The 23991-nt window shown below is 39.1% G+C and overlaps 1 protein-coding gene across 3 annotated transcripts in view; it reads left to right on the top strand.

The window, feature by feature from the left end:
• The window catches only part of CNOT6 (CCR4-NOT transcription complex subunit 6), a 37945-nt gene extending 18157 nt beyond the window's left edge, over positions 1 to 19788 (top strand). For all 3 annotated transcript variants that reach the window (XM_056858307.1, XM_056858314.1, XM_056858322.1), the window contains 11 exons: positions 3027 to 3140; positions 5332 to 5518; positions 8169 to 8254; positions 9200 to 9304; positions 9389 to 9457; positions 10364 to 10521; positions 12233 to 12387; positions 13823 to 13977; positions 17646 to 17876; positions 18222 to 18424; positions 18887 to 19788. In XM_056858307.1, coding sequence (XP_056714285.1) covers positions 3029 to 3140; positions 5332 to 5518; positions 8169 to 8254; positions 9200 to 9304; positions 9389 to 9457; positions 10364 to 10521; positions 12233 to 12387; positions 13823 to 13977; positions 17646 to 17876; positions 18222 to 18424; positions 18887 to 19099 — 1674 coding nt within the window. In that variant the 5' untranslated portion in view covers positions 3027 to 3028 and the 3' untranslated portion in view covers positions 19100 to 19788. The remainder of the gene's footprint in view (positions 1 to 3026; positions 3141 to 5331; positions 5519 to 8168; positions 8255 to 9199; positions 9305 to 9388; positions 9458 to 10363; positions 10522 to 12232; positions 12388 to 13822; positions 13978 to 17645; positions 17877 to 18221; positions 18425 to 18886) is intronic.
• Positions 19789 to 23991: the final 4203 nt, after the last annotated feature.

The following is a 23991-nucleotide window of genomic DNA, read 5'->3' as shown; positions in this document are numbered from 1 at the left end:
TTTATTTTTATTTTTTTTATTTTTTTACAAAGAGGACCATTTATGTTGAAAGGAAAACTTTGAGGAAAACCTGCCTTTGCAATAAATAACTCAAGAGGCTTATTCTTGGAGGCTTATTGCTGCCTCTTTACAAAAAAAATATCCTATATGCAGGTTGTAGAAAATATCTCCAATACAGGTTTCCAGTAGAAGTTTTTCTTTAAAAAAAATCTAAGCTAGTTTTGGTAGCACAGAATAGAATTATAAGAAGCAGTTGGAAATCAACTATTATCTTTTTATTGGTATTGTATAAGCTACTTTGTAATATCTAAAATAAGGAGATATTGTTACACAAGGACTCTCCAGATCAGTTTTTATGATGGACAAAGAGGTGATCTGATATTACAAATAATTTATTTTATGTTGTGGAGTGTGTGGGAAAATGGTTGATTCTGCTAGGAATTTGAGGGTTTCACCCCAGAATGAAATGAAATGAAGAAAATGAAAATCTGCATATGCAAGCAGTTAGCTACTGTTGACTACTCTTTAAAAAAGAGTATCTCCAGGTGTTTGAATTAAAGGAGGAAGTACATTCTAAATATATTAAGCTTTTGTGACATGCTGTAAATTCTGAGGATCACTTATAAACTTCAGATACTGGCTTGGATCCAATGGAGCATTTCCAAAGACATAGGGTTTCAATCCATGGAGAGTGACTTTCGTATATCCCCTTCCCACTGTAACCCAGTGGTTCCCAAGTGGGCAGTACCACCCCCAGGGGGGCGGTGGGATTACGTAGGGGGGCACTAAGAGGCAAGGGGGCAGCAGGGGGTGCTAGAGGTGGGCCCCTTCAACTGTGTTGTTGGATAGGGGGCGCTGGGATTGAGTTTGTGGAACCAAGGGTGCGGTGGCCGAAAAGGTTTGGGAACCACTGCTGTAACCCAAAATGTCTGACTGAAGAGGGTTGGGGGGAATTTGGGGCTGCAGGGGCTGTTGAAACGCTCTATTGGGTCCAACCCACTGTCTTTAAACTTAAGGAAAACACAATACACTCTTAAAACAATTACATTTATGCTGAATTTGTATGTCTTAAATCTTTTAAAGTGTATTCATTGGAGTCTTCTGATGTCAGATTAGTAATATTGCTTTATGCAAACATAGAAAAGATAAACCACACTACTAAAACAGCAATCTAGGTATGGTCATAGCACAAAGCAGTGTATAGTCTAGGGCAGCAGACTTTAGTAGCAGCAGCAGGCTTGTTTTAAAAGAGAAAAAGGAAAAAAATAGCTGTTTAAAAACTTTGCAGTTCTAGGAAGCCTCCAGACAATGTGCATGCCTACTGCCATTCTTGGAGGTTCTTGCCATGTTTGGAAGGAAAAGGCCAACCATAGATAGCTGGTTTGTGAATTAAAGGAGATGACATGATGGAGGGCTGCAGCTTTTTCATTTCTGGTGATTTTTTAAAAAAAGGCTCCACTTGGCTATGATACAGTTTAGCAACTTGACAAATTGTGCAGTTCTATAAACTTTTAAGTTTAAAGAAATGTGTCTTGTCAAGACAATCTGTGGATTAAATTTTTTGTGTTGCAGTATCGGTGGAGCTGTGTTGCCTTCCCCCCCCCCTTTGCATGACCGAGAAGTCCCTCTCCCAGGTTGCCATCCACCTAATCTTAGAATGTGGGGGCATCCAAAGCAGGGTCTTGGAAAATGACCACAGTAGTTGGGTAGGTTCAAAAGGGAGTAGGCAGTCCTTCAGGTATGTTGGTCTCAAACAATATAGGGCTTTAAAAGTTGACACCAGCACCTCTAGTTGTGCCGGAAAACAGATTGGGAGCTAGTATAGATGGGCCAAGACTGGAGTGATATGGTCCCTGTGACCCACTCCAGTCAACATCCTGGCTGCAGCATTCTGCACCAGTTGAAGTTTCCAAATACTCAAGGGAAGTCCCACAGAGTGCATTGCAGTAGTCTAAATGTAACCAGGGCATGCACCACAGTGGCCTGATCTTTTCTGCCCAGGAACATCTGCAGCTGGCTAACCAGTTGAAGCTGCCACCTTCTTCTCCAGCAGTAGGCCTGGGTTCAAGAGCACCAGACTATGGCCCCGTTCCTTCTAGGTATGTGCATCCAAGACAGGTGACACCTTACATCTAGGGTCAGTATTTCGGGTCCTCAGTAGCAGTTCTGTCTTGTCGGGATTAAGCCTCAGTTTATTAGACTGCATCTTCTCCAAAACTGTCCCCAGGCACTGGTTCAGGGTTTCTACAGCCTCCCTGGGATCAGCTGGAACTAACAGCTGAGTGTTGGTGACAACTTAGCCCAGGTTTCAAAACCAGCTAATTTATGAAGCCCTAGTGGCACAATATATGGATCATAGGTTGTGCTTGCCTTCACAGGTCACATTAAGGCAGAAGGCTCAGCCAACTGTAAATCTCTGTAAGCAATCAATGCAGCTGAGACATTTCTGCCCTTTGTGGCCAGCATAGTAGCATTAACTCCTGTGATGTAGTATGAAGTAATGAAAGGATAGATACTTGTATAGGCATTCTGAGAAATAATTCATTAACTGAGTACTGTTAAATGAACAGTTTATTTCTCCGTTGCTTTGTTTTTACATATTGTTTCTTGATTAGTGCCATCAGCAGGTTAGGCACCATTCAGAATGTGGAATCGTATTTGTACACGTTTGTGATTGTGTGTGTGAAAAAGGTTTTGGGATTACTTGTATTAAAACCATCCACAGTACTTCATTTCCTTGTTTTTAGAATTAGGTGATCTTGGTTTTTCCAAATTATTAAATGCTTTGGTGTTATAAACAGATATTCACTTGCAAGAGGGTTTTGTGGAAACTGAAACAAATCACTTAAGATGAGAATGGTTTTCTGCTTCATTGAGGTGGGAATAGTGATAATTGCTTTGGTGGAAGACTGCATGGTATGTCACTTCTAAACTACAAGAAGGGGGCGTGTTTCTGGAAAGTTTTTTGACCTTATAACAGAAGTTATATTTGTTTGGGTAACACATTTTTGCTTTATTGCTGACAGGAATGCCCAAAGAAAAGTACGATCCACCTGATCCACGGAGGATGTACACAATTATGTCCTCAGAAGAAGCAGCCAATGGGAAAAAATCACACTGGGCAGAGTTGGAAATAACTGGTATGTGAAGGAGTACCTGCTGTACAGGAAATAATGAATATATTTTTTATTTTTTATTCAATTTTTTTGCTTAAAATTTGAGTTGTATTTATTCATTGCAGTTGTTTCCACCTTCCTTCCTTTGTGGGGGCCTTCGCCAGAGGCCTTCCGTCCAGACACTGACCATAGCCATAAATACATTATTTCAGCAAGGTTGCTTAATACATGGTTTCAGATCTTACTCTGGGACCAAGAACATATAAAACATCCTGTAAAAACAACACGGTTCAAGATGAAATCTAACATGTCTCATGAATTTCACAGGTTATAACGTAGAGTAATGAACTGGAGATGGAGAAAAAAAAATCTGACTTGACAGCAGTTTTGTATTGTGTTAACTATGTATGGTCCGATGCACTGTGAGTGCATTGCCTGCTCATGGAGAATTCTCAGTAGAGCCATGTATTCAACTCTTCTACTTCTCATGTGTCTAGGTGTTTGTAGGGCCTGTTAGGGTCCACTTGCAGTATGGCTGCACTTTTAAGTGTATCCATCCAAGCTTCCTGCTGCTTTTCTACTGGAATGTGTGCAGACAAATAGCTTGCACCGGGGGTGGGAGTATGGCTGGATGTGGATGTGGCATACTGGATTATGCCTTATAATATCTAGGATGGCTGTCAAAAGTCATGGAAATTCATTTTTCATCTCATGGAGAAACCCACCTGATAACTCATACACTAACTTTTGGAATGTTTTGAGCCTTCAAGTAAGTATTCTTGATCAGTGTCCTGGGAAGTGTACAAGACGTGCCAAACATTTTGCATTTTAACCATGCATTTTATCTCGTCAATGGACTGTAGTGTTGTTTCAGTGCCCTCGCAACTAGTGTTGGTTTGTTTGCTGTAGCTGCCTTGACCCCAGGTAGATGTTGGGTATGGATATTTTAAAGATCTGTATTTTATTTAATTCCACAAGTGTTCCCTGTCCCTAAGCAGCGCAAGACAAGTGGATAGCATGACAACAGGTTTTGTGTTTGCTCCTATGTTTAATACTATTAGCATTAACAGTACATTTATTTAGGACTAGCATCACTCTGTAAATTCCTGGTTCTTTTCTGTATCTCGTTTTTAAAATTTTAAAATTCCAGTCATCTGATTAGGAGGCCAATTTTAGTGACAAGCTGCATGCTTTCTATAGTAAATCCACATCTTCATGTTTAAGTTACTTAAGAACTCTTGGGTATATGCCATTTGGAGCTGGCGACAGGTGAATAGTTTGTCAGTTGGTCTTAGAACTTGACCTTACTTCACTTACCCTCATGGTTCAAGTGTGGGTATGTGTCCAAACACAGTGAAGAGTGGCACGTGTGATTCCTTTTGCTGCTTTACAATCTCCCTGTCCTTCATGTTGTATCCTATCAGAATAGTTTCTACCTTTCCTAATTTGTGGTAAACATTATCACTGATCCTGTATTATAATGGCTTCAAATAACCTCCACACATCCTGAAGAAATGTTACCTTCCTGATTCTTCCTTCCAACATGTTTTAAATAATCCCTCCATTTTTGTTAAGTTTCCTCTTTTTAAATATGACCTTCTTGGGTTTTTCTGGACTGTTCACGGTTGCCAGTTTTCCCCCAGTTGGGTCAACAGACAGTTGGACAAAAGTGTAGGTGATACTCAGGATGAAATTCAGGGTTGCCGCCCCTGTACTCTGTTCTATGGTTGATATAAGTCACATTGGTCATATCTTGTAACTGAATCTTTGTTGTAATCAAAACATACTCTTACAGTCAAGTGATAGTTAAACTTTATCCGTTATCACAACATCTTTCTTCATCTGAATATCACCTCCATAGTTTTGATCAGAGATGGTAGTAATAGCCTCAAGATTGCAGTTCTGGATGGCTGCCTATCAGATTAGCTACCCCATACACGTGATCTTGCTTTTTCTTTCTGTGACTTCTGCTCTCTTATGGGGAAGGATTTGATTATGCCCAAAATAAATGTGAGAAGTTAAAATGTTGAAGTACAAAGAGGTTCAACATTTGTGTGATCCAGAAATAATAGGAAATTTGTTTGCTTTTGATACTTGAAGTGAAAGACATTGGGTGAAAGAGAAGGAAATGTTTGCCTTTTCCTTTATGTTGCAGCTGTAGTTGCATTTTGCGTTTGACTGGATGTAAATAATCTGTGTTTTGTTTGTTTTCCAGGGAAAGTAAGAAGCCTAAGTTCATCCTTGTGGTCACTGACCCACTTGACAGCATTGCATCTCAGTGACAACTCCTTATCCCGTATTCCTTCAGACATTGCCAAGCTTCACAATCTAGTGTATTTGGACCTGTCCTCTAATAAAATCCGCAGTTTACCAGCAGAGCTCGGAAACATGGTGTCACTCAGGTATACAACATGAATATTTCCTCTGAGGGTCTAATGTGAACAGTGAAATTGTAAGCTTGCATGCTGCAGTTCAGCAGAAAGCTAGATCCTGTCAGCTTCTGCTAATTTTGAATTAATGTTTGATTTGTTTCTACTTTGCATTGTTATCTTGGCTTATAATGCCTTCAGAATTCTGAATTGCTCATACTCTGCACCCCAAATAAAAGGTTTTTTAAAAAGTATTTTGGTCCTCCAAGAAGGGCGCAATGAGTAGGAAATTGAATCTGTTGCAAGTTTCAGATATGTCTGTTATCCCAGATTTGCTGGGATTATAGTTTACTTTTTGGAAAGATGGATTCTTGTGCCTCAAGAACTGAATTTGCATCAAGCCCCCTAGGGTAAGGGATTCAGTTCCATGCCAGCTGTCTGTACCTGGATGACTGGCGCTGTTCAGAGTTTGGGTGAATTTTTTTTTAACTTTAAGAAAAGACATTTCTTCATAGCATGATATACAAAAACAAGAAATACACAGAAACAGGAATATGTAACAGGAATACCAGCAGTGTTAACTGATATGGAAAAGTGGTCAGTGTAATTTAAATGCCATCGGTGGGCGGGGGGGAAGAAAGTCACATTGTCAGTTACACATTGGGTGAAACTTTTTCTAAAACATTTCTTTGTCTTTTGGGGGTGAACAGTCATTGCTGCTACTATCCATTGGTGTAAGGTCATAAAATCATGTGATTTATTTTGTTTATACCCCACCTTTCAGTTTCAAGAAGTGTCCAAGGGACTTAATAATTACACAGTGAAATAAGTACGTTATAATTTCTAAATCACCATAATTTTTCCAATAAATGACTAAATTGGCAGTAGCAGTAGAAAATCTGTGAAAAGCAGAGGTAAACAGGGATGCCTTTACCTGGTGCCTGAAGCTGCGCCAAAGAAACTGTTTTTTTTGTAGAAGTGTTAACACTGTTTGGCATATCTTCTGAAGAGGCCTTGTTTCTAGTCACCACCCACCTGAGTGCTGAAGGCAGGGCCTTCATTTTGTGTTCAAAAAAATAAGGCTGTGGTACCTCACTGGATATTTTTGAAGTCCATCCCATCACTCTCTAGAACTCAGATTGATTGGCTGTTCACTTAGTAGCAGCATCCATGGCAAGGTCAAATTGTAATTTCTAACGTTGGCACTAGGTACAGCTAGGGGATTGCCTTAAAAGTATCGTTGTGATGCTTTCTTCCTAGTTGCTACATCTGTGAAACCCATTCTTCTGAAATTATTCAGTCGTACTGTCATGTGACTGTATCTTTCATCTCCAAGTGCATGTCTCTGTGATTAAAAGCTACAAGTCTGTTGATCGTTCGTGCCTGGCATGACACTCTGCTTCTCATCACCTTTTCATATTAAAAGACAAATTATTTCTGAGTATAGATTAGGTTTAGAAAACACTATGTGAGATGCATTCATAGAGGCCCAACCTAACACCAGGCTCCAGCCAGGAATTATATCTGAAATTGACCTAATATATTTAAAGGTGACAGTATCATTAGAGATGTGTGGTGACTGATGTGGTCCATTGGGTTCCCAAAAATTAACAGTCCAATCATTATGACTTGGATCCCTGTTACCTGGGAATAGCCATGAGAATCTCTGATGTGTATAAAGTGAACTAAAGTTCTGCCCTGATAATGGCAATGGAAAGGTTCTGGGTATAGAAACTAATAAAAAAGAAAGATGACTGCAATCATTACAGTATTCCTATAAATCAGAGCATTAATTATATATGTATTCCCATAGAATGACTGGTATAAGCAGTTTGAGAAGTAACCTACACCTAGAAAGGGCTATTGGAGACCATAACAGAAATTGTTCTTAAAAACTGACTCAGCATTCTTAGGGTATTAGTTATTCAATAAAATGCAAAATTCTATAATAAGTAATAGGCTAGAACTAATTTAATTTAAACTTTTTTGCCTCAGTAAATAGCTTCTTAACATTTCCAATAGTTCTTATAATTTTGCTGGTTGTGCAATTAATTGTGTTTCAAAAAGGTGAAATATGCTGATGTCTACAGATACAGTTTTTTAAACATCATACTTATAAGCCCAGAAGCAGCAAATAGGCCTGTCAGCTCACTTATATCAATAGGAATTTTAGTTCTTTTACCTAGTGGCAGTTTTAAATTATTGATGATTAGTGGTTTTATGTATTTTATATATTTTGTTGTGTTTTATCATTTATATTGTCATCATTTGTATTGTAAGTCAGCTTGACTTTCTGTAAGGCTGAAAGGCAGGCAATAAATGTTTTAAATAAATAAATAAATGTGGTGCTGTTTTTAAAAGTATTGCATTTTGGCTCCTTACGCTGTTTTGATTAGTATAGATCCAGGATGTTGGAACTGTTTGCTTCATGGCTGGGTTTTTGTTTCTTTTTACTTAACGCTTTAACAAGATTATTCTTAGAAGACTTGCTATTTAGTGTGTATTAATCCATAAAAATTTAATACCTTCAAATTCTGCAAGATTGCTAATCCTCGCTGGCCAGTCTTCCATTCTTTGTAAAATGTGCTGTTTTAGTAGAATTTCTCCTCTGTAGTTAAACAATTTTAGTTTTAAATAATTAACTATTTTACTACTTTTGTCTTCATGTGACTTTTGCTAATAGGGAACTCCATTTAAATAACAACCTGTTACGAGTTCTACCATTTGAGCTGGGAAAACTGTTTCAGTTACAGACATTGGGTTTGAAAGGTATGCATTTAATTTTTTTTCTTTGCCTTTTGTACCTGTCTTTATTTGATCTCATTCTTCAGCAGTAATCACTTTACCACATTGGCTGCCAACAGTAATGACTTTACGACCTGGGCTGCATTTTGACTTGGATCCTGTGGAGAGCTTGTAAGGATGTGTGCAGGTGCAGTTCTCTCTCGCCCCCCCCCTTCCCCCAGTAAACCCCAAGAATTCTAAATGGTGGTGCTGAATGCTGTGGGAATGGAGTATATCCTTTATTTCCTTCATTTATAGTCCGCCTTTCCTCTTGGAGACTCAAAGCAAGTTCCACAAATGGAAAACAATGCGGTGAAAGCAGTAATACTTACAACCAACAGTGTAACAAAACTGGATTATAAAATTAGAAAACCACATACCACAACAGTACAGTGAGGCTCTGGAACCAGACTAGCATTACTGCTGGCATTTTTTGCCTCAGAGGAATCACAACTGATGGAAGGAAAGGGTGATTTCATTTGGTTTCACCTTCTCGCTGGAGCCCCCCTCTGACATGCAGCTTTAGGTCCATGCAAATTCTGTAACCTCTCCAGCACCCGTGTTGTAGAGACCTCCAGGGACTGATGGGGAAGGGTGGAAAAGGACTGCGTCATGCTCATCCTTATGCACACTATCCACAGCATCCATGCTACAGGAAATGTTTTCTTCGTTACTTTAATTTTCTTCTTATCGGAAGCTGAACTGATTTGACTAAATCTGTTTCACGCCTTTTATTGACTCGAGTTTCTTTCCGCCTCCCCCAGCCCAGAGGAATCTTTGATAATTTAATGAAGTCTCTGCTTTTCAGCAATAGTTTTAGTTCTAGTTCCCATGTTCTAAATTAAGCTTCCCATATGCTAGCTTTTCCAACAAACCTAGATCTATGTGTCTGAGGTTTTCTTTCTCTTTTTCTTCCCTACATTTTTACAGGAAACCCACTTACACAGGATATTCTGAATCTCTATCAGGAACCAGATGGAACAAGAAGGCTACTGAATTATTTGCTTGATAACTTGGCAGGTACTGCAAAAAGAAGTAAGTGGAAACTTTTTAAACACTTATTTGCACCATTTAAAATAAATATTACCATCTCATATTTACTTTTGTCTTCCTTAATAGTTTCGACAGAACAACCACCTCCCAGATCTTGGATTATGTTGCAAGAACCAGATCGGACAAGACCAACAGGTAGCATTTAAGGTTTATCTTCTCAAGCCAAGGAAACTTTCCATTCCCTTTTTCAGGAACCTGTTACCCTTGCAGTGAAAGAATACCTTTTTAAAATCATTTTCCCAGTATGAATATTCATTGGATTGCCCTGAAAGTTCAGTTTCATTTTAAACCTAAATACATTACAATATTAAACTCATATGTAGGTACTTCAGCAGAAAATTATTGAATCTTTGGGGACAGTTAAAGTAGATCAGAAATGGGGCCTCCTATCCTGTAGCATCAGATCCTCCTTTAACAGCCTGATCCTGTTAGAGTTTCCTTGGAAATAAGCTCCATTGATTTCAGTGGAACTTACTCCCAGGTAATTGCACCACTTGAAATTCAGTAAGATGTCTTAAGAAGTTTAAGGATTGCTTTCATCTTTGGGATTGGAGGGGCTAGGAAAGTTCTTAAGATAAGCTAGTTTTTGCTAGTTGTTGCATTCTCTGGTGACTTTAGGAGGGCAGGATTTACACATTGGAGTCGTCACTCTTCTCTGCACCTCATTCATTAATGGATTGTTCCAGCCTGTTCTCACTTGGTACATGCTTGATGTCCAAGCATGGCTGTTGAGTGGACATTCTTTTGTAGAGAACATAGTGAGCACCAGTATTGTGGTGTGGTTAGAGTGTTGGGCTAGTGAGGTCTAAGTTCAAGTCCCCACTCTACCATGAAGCTCATTAACCTCAGCCAGTCTCTCTGAGCTCCTTGGAGGAAGGGCAGAATTTAAAAAATGTAAGAATTATGCTGTTTTATGTGATCAGTCATTCAACTATATATTCAAGTAAGTAGCGCCTAAAACTGATTGATGTTCGAAAGAGTTAGTGCTGTATGTTACACATTGGACAACTTCTGTGTGTAAATAAAACTCTTGTTTGGCAGCTCTGTTTTCTGTCATGTGTTACAACGTCCTCTGTGATAAATACGCTACTCGGCAGCTATATGGCTATTGCCCGTCATGGGCATTGAACTGGGAATACAGGAAAAAGGCTATTATGCAGGAAATCTTAAGCTGCAATGCTGACATCATAAGCCTTCAGGTAAGGAATGATTTTGTTCCTTTTGCCTGTCCACATGCATTTTAAAATGTGTTAAATCATATTTTTCAGTGTATAAGACATTGCAAAGCGTGATCTTATGCCTGTGCATTTGCAGCACCTAGTCGCCATCCACTGCTCTGGGTATTGCATTCTAATAATATAGTCCAATAACCAGTGACAAAACTAAAATTTGAATAACCTACCCTCCCTCCCAGCTCTAGTCATGATTTCTGTGCTTGCCTTTCTTGATCGATAATTCTTATGCCATTCAGTTACTTTTTTATCAGTGAGAAGGGTGGGTTACATGACTGTAGGTCATGTGCCAGACCGGAAGATGCAGTGAAGAGTTGCAAAGTTTCTGTGCCAGGGATTACAAGGGCCTTGCTGCAGAAAGCAGGAATTGGGGTCAGCCGTGATAGCCAATATGCACCTTGATAGCCATGGCAATTCTGTTTCCTGTGTGTAACATCACAGCCTGTCGTTGCTTGATAGCTAGAGATGAGCAACAGTAGATTAAAACTGTATATAAAGTGTATCTTGTTTGAAATGCAATTTAAAGAAAAATAATACTTGTCTACAGGTATTCTTTTTGTGTCCTTCCCTGTGTTGTCTTCACCACCTCTTTTCCGTTCATGCCTGAAATATGGACCCATTCTGACTTAATTCATTTGCCTAGTTATGGGAACAACATCCTCTTCTCTTTCTGCAAATTGGTTTGATATCTGTTGGAGAACTATCCCTCAGATTCCGATGACCTTTGCAATGTTCTTTTCTGCCAAAATCCTGATAATATATATAGCGTGTATTTGAATACTTTCCATTCTTCTACCATAGTTTTCACACAACATTGATTGCTGAAAGAACAAAAGATCAAAACAGCTGCAAAGTAACATGTGGGAAAAAACCAGCAGCTCCATAGAAACACACTGTACCTTGACAGATTTCAAGTTACAACATTTTTCTAGGAAAGTTATCTTTATAATTTGATAAGGCAGTTGGCTCTGCTTATCTTCAAAGTATTGTTGGTCAGGTTTATGCTTCAATTGATGATCTATAAAATAAAGGGAACTGATCAAACCCAATTCAAACTGGTGGCTGTCAGACTTGTTTCAGTCTGTCACTATTACTGAAGTGCGGATATGTTGTCTTGTTCAGGCCACCAACTGATCCAACAGAAACCCCCCCATAAGATCCAAATATGGCAAATATTTGGATCTTATGCGGGGGTTCCTGTTGGATCAGTTGGTGGCCTGAGCTTATGTTTTGTCACTAGGCTCACTTGTTTGAGTCATCTGTAACTCATGTGGGGATCTCCAGTATAACAGTTTTTGTTCCATAGTACTCTGCGTGCATTCTGGGTTATGTGAGATAAGCCATTTCAGAGCAATTTAATGTAGTTATTGGTAGATTTAGGTATAACTTCCTCAGGAAACTCAGAGTAACTTCTAAGGCCCTCTCAGAAACAAACTGCACATATGCCACTCAACTAGCTCTGAGTTCACATGAGAAATCAATTCTGAATTGTGGCTTTTGGAAGGGGCAGGCTGGGGAATGCTGTTGTCTGTCCATGACATTTCCATAAAGAACACTAAAAAAAATCCTGCACAACAACCATATTTTGGCGGAATGGTCTCTTCATTAAAGACTGCATTCCATTTAAGTTGCACTGTGTTTATATGCTCAGTTAAATACATTCTGTCTTACATTGTAGGAGGTTGAAACTGAACAGTACTACAGTTTTTTCCTGGCAGAATTAAAGGAGCGTGGTTATAATGGCTTCTTCAGTCCAAAATCTAGAGCTAGGACAATGTCAGAACAAGAAAGAAAGCATGTTGATGGCTGTGCAATATTTTTCAAGATTGAAAAGTAAGAAAAAACTTGCTGCTTCTCTACCTACAATGGAGTTATGTAATGTCTTGTTTTATTTTTTTTCCTTCCGCGATAGTCCCAGACAGTCACATCATTTTGTCTCTGGACACTTTTTGTTGCAAAAAAAGGAATTTTTTTGGTGATTTGAAAATCAAGTAACCTCAGTATTCAGGACTTGAGCAGAAAAATTATCCTCTCACAAAACTGCCCTTTGTAAGGAAAGAAGAATGCTTGGGAAGTTTGTGGGAGTTGGTGTCTTTTGTTAATTATTTCCATAATTGTTGGGAGTCTGGGGTGTTTTAAAATGTTTAGTATGGAAGGACTTGACATATTTGTGTTCTGATATTAGTAGTATATATTTTGCACCTTTTTGATACAACTAGAATTTAATGAAAATATAAATTCTTTTAGAAGTCCTGTACCACATTCTAATTACAAAATATAATGTGGTTTATATGTAGAATAAGGGTGGTGTAGTGCCTACGTGTGTCAGGTAGGAAATCTTATGTTTCAACCTCACCTTGGCTATGAACACTCTAGCAGAAGAAGAGTTGGTTTTTATACCCCCCTTCTTCTCTACCTTTAAGGAGTCTCAAAATGGCTTACAGTCGCCTTCCCCTCCCCACAACAGACACCTTGTGAGGTAGGTGGGGCTGAGCAATCTGTGACTGGCCCAGGGTCACTCAGCAGGCTTCCTGTGGAGGAGTGGGGAATCAAACCTGGTTCTCCAGATTAGAGTCCACCGCTCTTAACCATTGCTTCATGCTGGCTCTACATGGCCTTTGGCAAGCATCTGTCTAACATCCACCCGCACACATACAGACACCTCTCCTGCAGTATGCAGGTTATACTGACTTTCCTTGTAGAGGGGTTTTAAGGATTATTGCGTTAATGTTCATCAGGGAGCTTTGAATACTCAGGAGTGCTATACAAATGCAAAGTGATTGTAGTAGTCCAGCTCTTACTATTGAGTATTTCTCATTGAAAGCACTGGATAGTGCATGTTTTTGTCAAGAGAATAGTTGTAAGGAGGGTGGTGCAGTTGCAAAGTAGTGATGTCATTTATTTCTGTTTAAGAAATCCCTGCTTGTCAGCTCTTTTATGTTGCATGCATTTTGTGCTTTTGATGGCCATGAAACCAGCTTTTTTGTGGATATTCAGCAGTTTCTGAAAATTGGCATGATGTCTGTAATTAACAAATATAGCAGTCTGTAATTAACAAATGCAGCAGTCAAAAACTTCCTTTAACTTGTATAGTTCCATGTTCATTGTGGTACACTATCACTTGGAAGTGATCACTGTGAGAAAAAATGCAGGTGATTATTTTCTCTCTGTATTTCTGACCTGCCAGTTGTACATGTATGCTATAGCTGTCCTATTTTAATGAAACAAATTATTGAAACCAATTCTGGTTTTAACTATGATTTTTAAGGTTCACCTTGGTCCAGAAGCATACTGTTGAATTCAATCAGCTGGCGATGGCAAACTCAGAGGGATCTGAAGCGATGCTGAACAGAGTGATGACAAAGGACAACATTGGAGTTGCTGTGTTGCTGGAGCTACGTAAGGAGTTGATAGAAATGTCATGTAAGTAATCATCCAGTTTTTAAGTGGAGTCTAATGCATGTTCAGATAGAACTTTGCCTCCTCACGAAAAGGATTTAAGGGGGCTCCTTACAGGAAAACTGAAAGGAAGGCTGAGAGAAACAATGAGTATAAAGCCTACAGAGCATCTACCGTATATACTCGCGTATAAGCCGAGTTTTTCAGCCCAAAAAAAGGGCTGTAAAAGCCGGCCTCGGCTTATACGCGGGTCAATAGGGGAGGGAGGGAGGAACTCACCGCCATTGCCGCCGGGCCCGTGCGGTTCCCCCCCGGCCAGGAGCGCCCTGCGGGGCCTCCTGGGCCGTGGGGGGCCCCCCGCCCCCGCCTGCCTGCGCACCAGGTAAGCCTGCTGGGGGGGGGAGGGGTTATAAGCCGACCCTCAGCTTATACGCGGGTGCCTAATTTTTCCCCATTTTTGGGGAGAAATTAGGCACCTCGGCTTATACGCGGGTCAGCTTATACACGGGTATATACGGTAGTCCAATCGCCTGCTCAGTTCAAGTAGTTCATAGCATCCTCAATACACAGCTATCCAGCCTCTGCTTGAAGTTCTACAGCATGAGGGAGTCCACCATTCCCCTAGGTAATTGGTTTCCATATCTAACTACTATCACCAGTTCCTCCTGATGTTCAACTGGAAATCTGTTCTCCTGTCATTTAAAACTGTTAGAATTAGTTTCACCCTCCAGACCAATAGAAAGCAAGTCTATGGCCCATCTGGCACTCTGGGCATTGAAGGAATGCTGTCATATCCCCCACCCCTCCCTGCTTTCTCCTCAAGGCTAAATAACCAATTTTTCCCCGCTCTCTGAGCTTTATTCATTTCATTTGTACTCTGTCGTTCTCACAGAAACCATCTTTGCTGCTCTTTTCTGTTATCTATTCTAATTTGTTTACATCTTAAGTATAGCATTCAGATCTGGACACTGTATTCCAGATGACATCTGACTTTGCACAGATAAAATAGAATGGTTACTTCTAATGACCTTGATAGTACGTTTCGAGTAATGCAAGCTAAAATTGCATTGACAGCTGCATCAAAGTGCTAAATGGTGCTCAGCTTGTGATTGACAACAATCCCAAGATTCTTTTCATATTTACTACCATCAAGCCACATATCCTACCATCAAGGCACATATCCTCTATCTAATACCTGGTCATTTGATTCTTTTTGCCTAAACACAGATATTTGTATTTGTCTCAGCTGAAATTTCATTTTATTTCTGCCCAGCTTTCCAACCTATCAAGGCAATTTTGAATTTTATGTTAACTTCTAAGGTGTTAGCTGTCTTTCTTGGTTTTGTGTCATCTGAAAATCTGACAAGGGTTCTCTATCCAAGTAATTGGTAGAAATACTGAAGGGTCTTGTTCGATGCAGGGAGTCCAAAAAGCTAGAGCGCCCTGGTACATTCCAGATAGATGGAACTTTCAAATGCTTTCAAGATATGTGACACCCACAGCATTCCCATGGTCCACTAAGGTAGCAACCCAATAAAAAGAGGCAAGGTTAGTCTGGATTGATTTATTCTTGACAAATTGGACTTCCGCTAGGGACGCTGAGCTGAGCACCGCGTCTCTTGGGGGCTCCCAAGGGAACCAAGATTCGTTCGAATCTGGGGTGTAATCCTGCACCCCTACCCAATCCTAAATAGTGGATTGGGAAACAGGATTTCCCATGCTGCCCACGAAGTGCGGTTTGATCCCCAGTTTTGCTGAGAGAGCCATCGGACGACTCTCGGAATCCTGGATGAGGTCCCGCCTGGTCTGAGGGAAAACCATTGCCGCGAACGTCTCTCTGGAATTAGGCTCAGCTCTCCCCTACCTATTACCATCTAAGCAATGATACATAAGCAAGAATACCTGCTCTTCTAAAATCTGAGTAAGTAACAAGACCTCTTTTGTTTTACCTGGAATTGGAAGTCCCGAAGGAGTGGAAAAATATCTATAGAATCCGTATCTCCCCATCTGAGGTTTGGATGACTCTTTGACATTTAAAAACATTGGATAAGCTGGCAGGATCTTAATCAAATTGATCGGTAGATAGACATAACAATTGAGACCTTTTGAATGATGTTATGGCCACCAATCAGAAACTCAGAAGTGTAAAGGGGAGGGACGAGCAGATCCCCCCCCCCACTTCCGGGAGGAGGCTTTTCTGAGTAAACAAATTTTCAAGCCACGTCTTATCCGGAAGCATCAGCTATCGCCTGCCATCGCGAGAATACTACGGGATTTGAGACCAGATGTGTGGCACCACTGTGTAACTGGCAAATACTTCCCAAGTTCCCAGGCAAAAGGAAGGAACGGCAGGTGTGCAACCTTATATCCTGTCCCCCGTAACACCACTTTACAACTCACAACATATACCTGTCTAGATTTTACTCTTTCTATTTTCCGGACCTGTCATTCTTGATTGAGCTCATCACTTAGGTTTTTAAGCAGCCGCATTGACTTACTTAGGTGTCTCCCATTTTTGTGGTTTGCGGTTGAGCCTTTTGTTCCTTTTTTCAGGAACTCCCCCACATCTTGGACTTCTTTCTCAACTACAGAAATGTTAGCTATGATTCCATTGCTGATGATCTAAGTTAGGAAAACCCACTTGCCTGAAATCCACAGGCTGTTTCACTGTTCTCACCTTTAACTTTCCCTAGGATCTGAAATTGCAGTATTATGTGGTCACTTTCACCTCATCAACTAAGCCTTTCCTGTTGTTTAGGATCAAATTAGGATAGATGATCATTAGTAATAAGTTTCTCATTATTACTAATTTTGCTTCCTTGAAGCAGTTGTAATTTGATTGATCCACATCTTCTCCTTGGTTGGTCTCCATTTATTTTTAACCAGTTGTAATGTAACCAGATTACACTGTCACCCTCTTGATTTTCTTTTTGGGTAGGCTTTTTGGTAGGCTTCAGATGCGAAAGACTGTCATGCATTATACTTGAATTTGACAACTCTCTACCACCTTGATTTTGTTGATAACTAAGTTTTTAGTCCATGTGATTTAAAATAAATGTTTAAAAGGCTCAGACATGTACTGAGAATGCATTAAAATTCTTGAGGCCAGAAAAAGACTTATTCTGTCTTCATGCTATCTCCTCCTATGTGCTTGCACTTCCACATTGTCCATGATTCTACTCCTCCTTTTTTTATCTGCTGTCCTAATATTGTACCAGTCTGTACTCTAGACAGACTACTAATCATCCATACTATCTTCTCCAATAATGTGTTTCGACTGCTGAATGAAATCTTTATTTCTACAAGCTTGTAAGTTTGCAGGGTTTTTACTTGCCTTTAATATTTCATGAGGAGGGGCAGAGTCTGGAAAATAATGCAGATAATGTAAAATTCTGGGTGTGTCAAAATGTTGTACACAACAAAATTGCATACAGTAACTTGGTTCTAGTTGATTACTGTCTGTCACATCAGTAGTATAATATATCCAGCAGAGGGAGCACAAAGCCCACTTTCATTTTTTGGGCATAAAATGGCTGGCTGATTTTTTAAAAAATTGTTGAAGCTTAAATTGATGACTGGCTTGATATGATGTCTTTTAAATTCCTTTGGAAACTTTTTTTATTGATAGAACTCATGCTGAAAAGTTTCATTTATGCTACCTCAGTTTTAACCATTTTTATTTTCCATTTTAGCTGGCAAACCACACCTTGGAATGGACAAACAGCTGGTCCTTGTTGCAAACGCACACATGCATTGGGACCCAGAATATTCTGATGTGAAGCTGGTCCAGACCATGATGTTCCTTTCTGAGGTGAAGAACATCATTGACAAAGCCTCTCGTAGTCTCAAGACTGGCGTTTCAGGAGAACATGTAGCTATTCCACTTGTACTCTGTGCTGATCTGAATTCTCTGCCAGACTCTGGTATGCGCTATCATTATTCCATTTGTAACTGTAATGAAAGGTCTTTGACTTAATGAATTTTTGGTACGCTGAAATAGAATACATGCTTTAAGTACATTATACATAAAGGTGGGAATAAGGAAAATCGGGATTGGCTATGAAGGTATATGATTGTTGTGCTTGTTTGAGGTAGTATTGGGCAGGTGGAATGAATGAAATGTCTTGACCTTGTTTATTGATGAATACTTAACCTTTGTGTGGAAATACAAAAACTGTGAAATGTCTTCCTTATCCTGCTTCATAATGTAAAGATGAACAGCAGTATTATTTGTTTACTGATATGTCACTTTTATCTTTTCACTGTAGGTGTGGTAGAATATTTGAGCACTGGTGGAGTAGAAACAAACCATAAAGATTTTAAGGAACTGAGATACAATGAAAGTCTCACTAACTTCAGTTGTAATGGGAAAAATGGAACCACCAATGGAAGGATTACTCATGGTTTCAAGTTAAAGAGTGCCTATGAGAATGGCCTAATGCCTTATACAAATTACACATTTGATTTCAAGGTGAGAGTCTTTAGAAGTAGGAACTTATTTTAGCTAATAGTGTTACTGTTACTACTTAAAACTCATTAACATAGGGTGCGGTACCTTCTCAAGCCTTATAATATATAAGATGAATTGTGAGGATGAGATAGGATCACAGGCCTATGTAAAAGCAGTGGGACTTACAGGCTCTCTGAAGAGATGAATTTGTTTTATATTTAACATTAGGGTGCTAAACAAAAACAAAACTATGTTCTCAAAAGGCCTGTATAGTTGAAGGTGCCAAAATGGGGGGAAAGAATGCTTGAGAAATTCCAAGTGACAGTATTGTCCCCCTTAGGAGATTATAGATCTTGCATGCAGATTTCTGTAGCATAGCTGATGAAGGGATGACAACTGTTTCTGCTGCTGTAGCTTATTTTTTGTTAAAGATATTTGGATGTGGTTGCACTTACACATCTTTCCCTCTTCTTTCTTTTTAAGGGAATTATTGACTACATCTTCTACTCTAAACCTCAGCTGAACATTCTTGGCATCTTGGGACCTTTGGATCATCACTGGTTAATAGAGAACAATATAAGTGGCTGCCCCCATCCACTCATCCCTTCTGACCACTTCTCACTTTTTGCACAACTGGAGCTGGTGCTGCCTTTCCTGTCCCCGGTAAATGGAATCCATCTGCCCAGCAGGAGGTAGTCAAGTACATTTTAGAGGGCAACCTCAAACTTATTTGTAAAATTGTAAAATCTGAATATAGAGGAGTGAGGTATGGCCAACAGGGATCTTTCTTAATGATCTTAATTTTAAATCTAGTTATTTGATAAAGAAATAGTAAAAGCCAGGTGCTATCAGACACACAATTCTGAGCCCAACATGCTTTGTATACTGTTAGGCAGGGATGGGTGCATTTGCGCCATTCTTAGATTTGTTACAAGTAATCTTGTTTGTTCTATCCAATGTAATATTTCATGCCTTGAAAATGGGGAATTACTATAATAAATTCTCTTTGCACAGATATCTGTAGCACTACTTTTTTGAGGCCAGTAGTAGACATCAAAAGACCATTCTTCCATACTTCACTCCCTTCTTTTTCAGACTTGTTTGTTTGTAAAATATAGAATTTGAATTTAGCCTTTATTGATTGTATATGAACAACAGAAAACCTGATTTATGAGATTTTGTACTTTAAAAAAATCAGATTTGGAAAATGATTGTATTGTAAACTAAGGCTAAATTTTTATCTGTTTCATGTGTTATAAAGGCCAGCTTGTAAAAGAAGTTGCACCAGGCTTTCTCTGCTAATGATTTGCACTGTTAGGGTGTTTAGCCCTTATGTACTACTTCATTGTTTTAAAATTGAGAACACTGCTTTTAAGCCTAAATTGGTAAAAAAAAAAAAACAACCATAGCCTATTTCTTCAAGTTAGCATACTTTTTTTCTTATTTCTTAACTTGAAGCAAAAGCATAAACCTTTTCTCAGAACAGATGAGCTAAGCAGTGACTGATTAGGCTTTTGTGGATTGATGGCTGTCATCAGTGTCCATTCTAACACCACTTTTCTCTCAGAAATGGAACTGCAGAACCTTGTGTACAGCTTCTTAATTTCTGTGTCATGTCATCCTTTCCTTGTTATCCACTGTGCCTGCTTAATTTTGTTCTCAGTTAGCACTGCCTGTGCATGCAGAGAGAACCTGTGCACCCTCTTTTATTTTTTTAAATAATGTTAACATTTTGTGAAAATTTTATGAAGATACTTTTGTATAAGCTGTGGCATCTATTTTTTTTTCTTTGTGAAACATTGAATATCACTTTTGAACAAGTTCAGATTGTGGGTACACAAATTCTAAGCTTCTGATACCTGTGCACTGCTTCTTTCAGTGTCATTGCACAATGCTGTTTGTGTCCCCCCTCCCCACTAAATACCATCATGTGAATTATTTCAGTTTAAGTGTGTTCCTCAGTCATTCCTCAGTCGTCATTCCTTAAAGACAAAATGTACCGTCTTCAGTTGATGAAGCAGTGTAACTAGATATGCATTTTCAGCACAGGTTCCCTAGACAACACTTCAGATCGATCCTTAAAGTGACCAAGTCCTGTTCTAAAGTGTCAAGCAAAACTAAGGTTGTAATGTACCCTTATAGTGCCATTAGTGTGTGAAAGCCAAGTACCATAAAAGTCTATCCTAAAAGGGAGATTCTCTACAATCCTTAGCAAATGACTTCCACTAGCCCATTTCATATTTAGAGAGAGAACTTGGTCAAACTGCTTTTGTTTCAACTGCAGGCAGAGGAACAAAAAGCTCACTCTTGAACTGAGAAATTCTGAATATAGTAAATTTTAAAAAATAAAATGGATCTTAGTAATAATGATTGCAAATTTTATAAAAGAAGAAACTATCAGCACTTACAAGTGCGTTACCGTTTTGTTTTAAAAAAGAGAACAATAAATTCTCCAAATATTCATGTTAAGCAAAAAAGTATTCATGTTAAGCAAAATTTTAAAATTCCAGTAGGAGAAGTCCAGATCTTGAATCCTTGTCTGGGACCTGATTTTTCTTTTGTCACTTGTTTTTTTAGTTGTGCAAACACCAAACATGTCCAGTTTATAATCAGTACATCGGAATGCTGGTAATAATTGATGTAGTAGATTCAATGCATAGTGTTGCTTTTTTCTGTTCTTGTTTTTTGGGTTTTTTGGGTTATTTTGTAAAAGTGTGAATAAAAAGGTGTTTTACTCATGTTTCCTTAACAATGTGTTGATAATGTGCATCATGACAATTTTCAGTGGCAATGGAGCCGATTTAGTCATACTCAGCAAACTATTTTTGTTTCCTGATGATCTGGATGATGTAATAGTATGTCCAGAAAGCTTTATGGAAGGGAAGCACTTATTCATTTTGTATTTCTTAGAAGGGGTTAATTTTTTTCATTTTTAAGCTGGAGCTTGAGTGCACTTGGTAAATCCTAAAGGTTTAAGCTTTACCCATGTTTTCACCTATACAACTTTATGGCAGCATATTTAAACGGTTATGAGGACTCCGTTCATGCGTGGACAGGTTGCAGACTTATGGGCAGCTCAATTTTGGAACAATAAGTTTCTTGATATATGAGAGCTCAGAAAGCTGATAGATTCCCTTTGACTTCAGTGGTTCTTCCATCAGAACTCACAGCAATGAGCTGAAGATCACTCTTGAAGAAATACTCCTGCATCTTTGCAAAATGATGCAAGTTTCACCAAACATGTCTGGTAGATCAATATCAAAGTCTACTGGTTTGAAAAACATTTCCTGCTTCAAACGAATTCAGACATTTCATAAACAAATGCAATAAACTATCTGTCTTCATAAAATGCTAAGTTTCAATAACCCTTTCACTTTATTTACTGAAGGTGGATTTGGATGTTGCCATAATATATGTTCAGTGTTTCTTATTAATATAGTCACGATTTGGAAAAAAAAATTGAGCATTGCTGGGCATGAGGTTCTCTTCCCATTCTCACAGTATAATCAAACTAGGTATCTAAGAATGATCGTATGGTGAAAACCCTTGGAACTGCGGTCTGCCATATTTCTGGTGGCTAATTCTCACGCATAGATATACATGTCCATAAATTCAATTACAGTGGAATTTAAGTGGGAAATAAATATAAAACATTAGGGATTCTGAATTTTTAAGATAGTAGCAGAGAAAAATCTCTAGGAAATGTGTGTAATTATTTTGTCACTTATCTGTGGGTTTTAAAAACCAAGTAAATCTCAACTGTAAACTTATTCATTCATGATGCAGACCTGCATCTTTTGGTGCAAACTGATAAATAAGATTATATGAATTCTGTGGCTTAAATGTAGAATAGTAGATTCAGACATAAAGTTCTCAATTTATCCATGGGACAAAGAACGCAGACAAAATAATTGCACTATCATTTTCAAAGGAATTAATCGCACTGCAAATGTTGCAACTTTTCAAAATTACTGCTTACGTAGTGAGTCTTTTTTTTCTCCATCCAGCCTGACACAGTATTTTAGGGTATGTTAACTCCTGCTATACTTTTTGGTTGTGTAAGCTTTTTTAAAATGTAGCTAGCTTGGTATGTTTAAGTAGTGTCTAAAATTTAGAATACCTAGTCTTTATTCACAGTACTTCTGTATAACGTGTAATGCACTGGACTAACTCTTGTTTACCATATGTGTAACACAAAAAAAAAACCAGCACATCATCTGCACTAAGCTCAAAGAATGTTGCATTTGTCTATAGGCAGCTCTTCAATAAGATAAATGGGAAATTGAATATGGTCTGATGGTAAACAAGGGCTTTTACTGTTCTCTTCAGTGGAACTTTCTTCTTGGTCAAATTTTAACTAGCTAGTATTATATTTATATACAGGGTTGTCTTTTTTCTTTACCAATGTATTTTCCTACTCATAGCTGACCAATAAATTCAATATCTGTTTCAAATCTCTTTGAAGTCTAATTTTCATGTTTAAGCTTGGCTTGTAAGCTCACCTAAACAATAAATAGGGCTGTCTCTTGATTTTTCATATGTCAATGTTTTTGTCTCCCTCCGGGAAGGGTTGGTTCCAACCAGCTTTTTCCCTGATGGAAAAAAGGGAGGACAGGGGACACCTCTGACTACCCAAAAAGGTTGTGCTGGGGATCACGAGACCTGCCTGGGCAAAAGCCATGTGGGACAAGGACTGTAGGAAGGAGGAGAACTGTGTGGAAGTGAGTGAAAAAGCTGGCTGGATCAGACCTCATGTTGTCCTCATTTGTGCTGTAAAGGTTGCAAACGCAAAGCTGCACATTTCCTAGAGGATTTATAAACTAGAATGGCAATCTGCCTACTTGGTTGCCCTCTAGGCTTCACTGCATCCCTCTCTGACAGTGAATTGCTTTCTCAGATCGAGACTGAATTCAAATGGTGAACTGAAGTAGATTATGGATGGTCAGTAATAAATCAGGAAATAGCAGACCTGGTTCCCTATTTATTTTTAATACCTAAAATGCATTCCCTTGTTTATGGTTTCCAAAAATGTCGGTGATTATACTTTCCAATGTACATAATTCCAAATTTCAGCACAGGCTGTACAACTACACCAATAATTGCTCCCTTCCCTGCATGTATCTCCTGTAAGAGATGAGGGGAACAGTGAGAGACGTCTGAGAAGAGTCCTGGCTTCTGTCATCGGAATGGATCCTAAAGCGCAGGCAAAGTCATATGCACAGAAGTTGAATTCCCCATATTCTGCCCCTTCTTTTCTGCTGTAATGTGCTGTGCTCCTCAAAATTATGCCTTAGTTATCTGTGAGATAGAGCTGAGTGTCATCTGTATATTGGCGACAATCCAGGCCAGATCTCTGGATGTAGATGTTAAAGGGCACAGGGGACAAGATGGAGCCTTGTGGCCTGCAGAGGTCAAGGAGTCGAGCAGCAGTCCCCTCAACTCCACTTTCTAAAACCTATCCTCCTGGTAGGACTAGAACCACTGCAAAACAGTGCCTCCTTACCCAGAAAGGCGGTCCAAAATGATACTATGGTTCATGGTATCAAAAGCCTCTGAGAGGTCAAGGAGGATCAACAGAGTTGCGCTCC

Source organism: Euleptes europaea, chromosome 1 (genome assembly GCF_029931775.1).
Source record: "Euleptes europaea isolate rEulEur1 chromosome 1, rEulEur1.hap1, whole genome shotgun sequence".
NCBI lineage: Eukaryota > Metazoa > Chordata > Lepidosauria > Squamata > Sphaerodactylidae > Euleptes > Euleptes europaea.
This window is presented reverse-complemented; position numbering and strand designations above follow the sequence as displayed.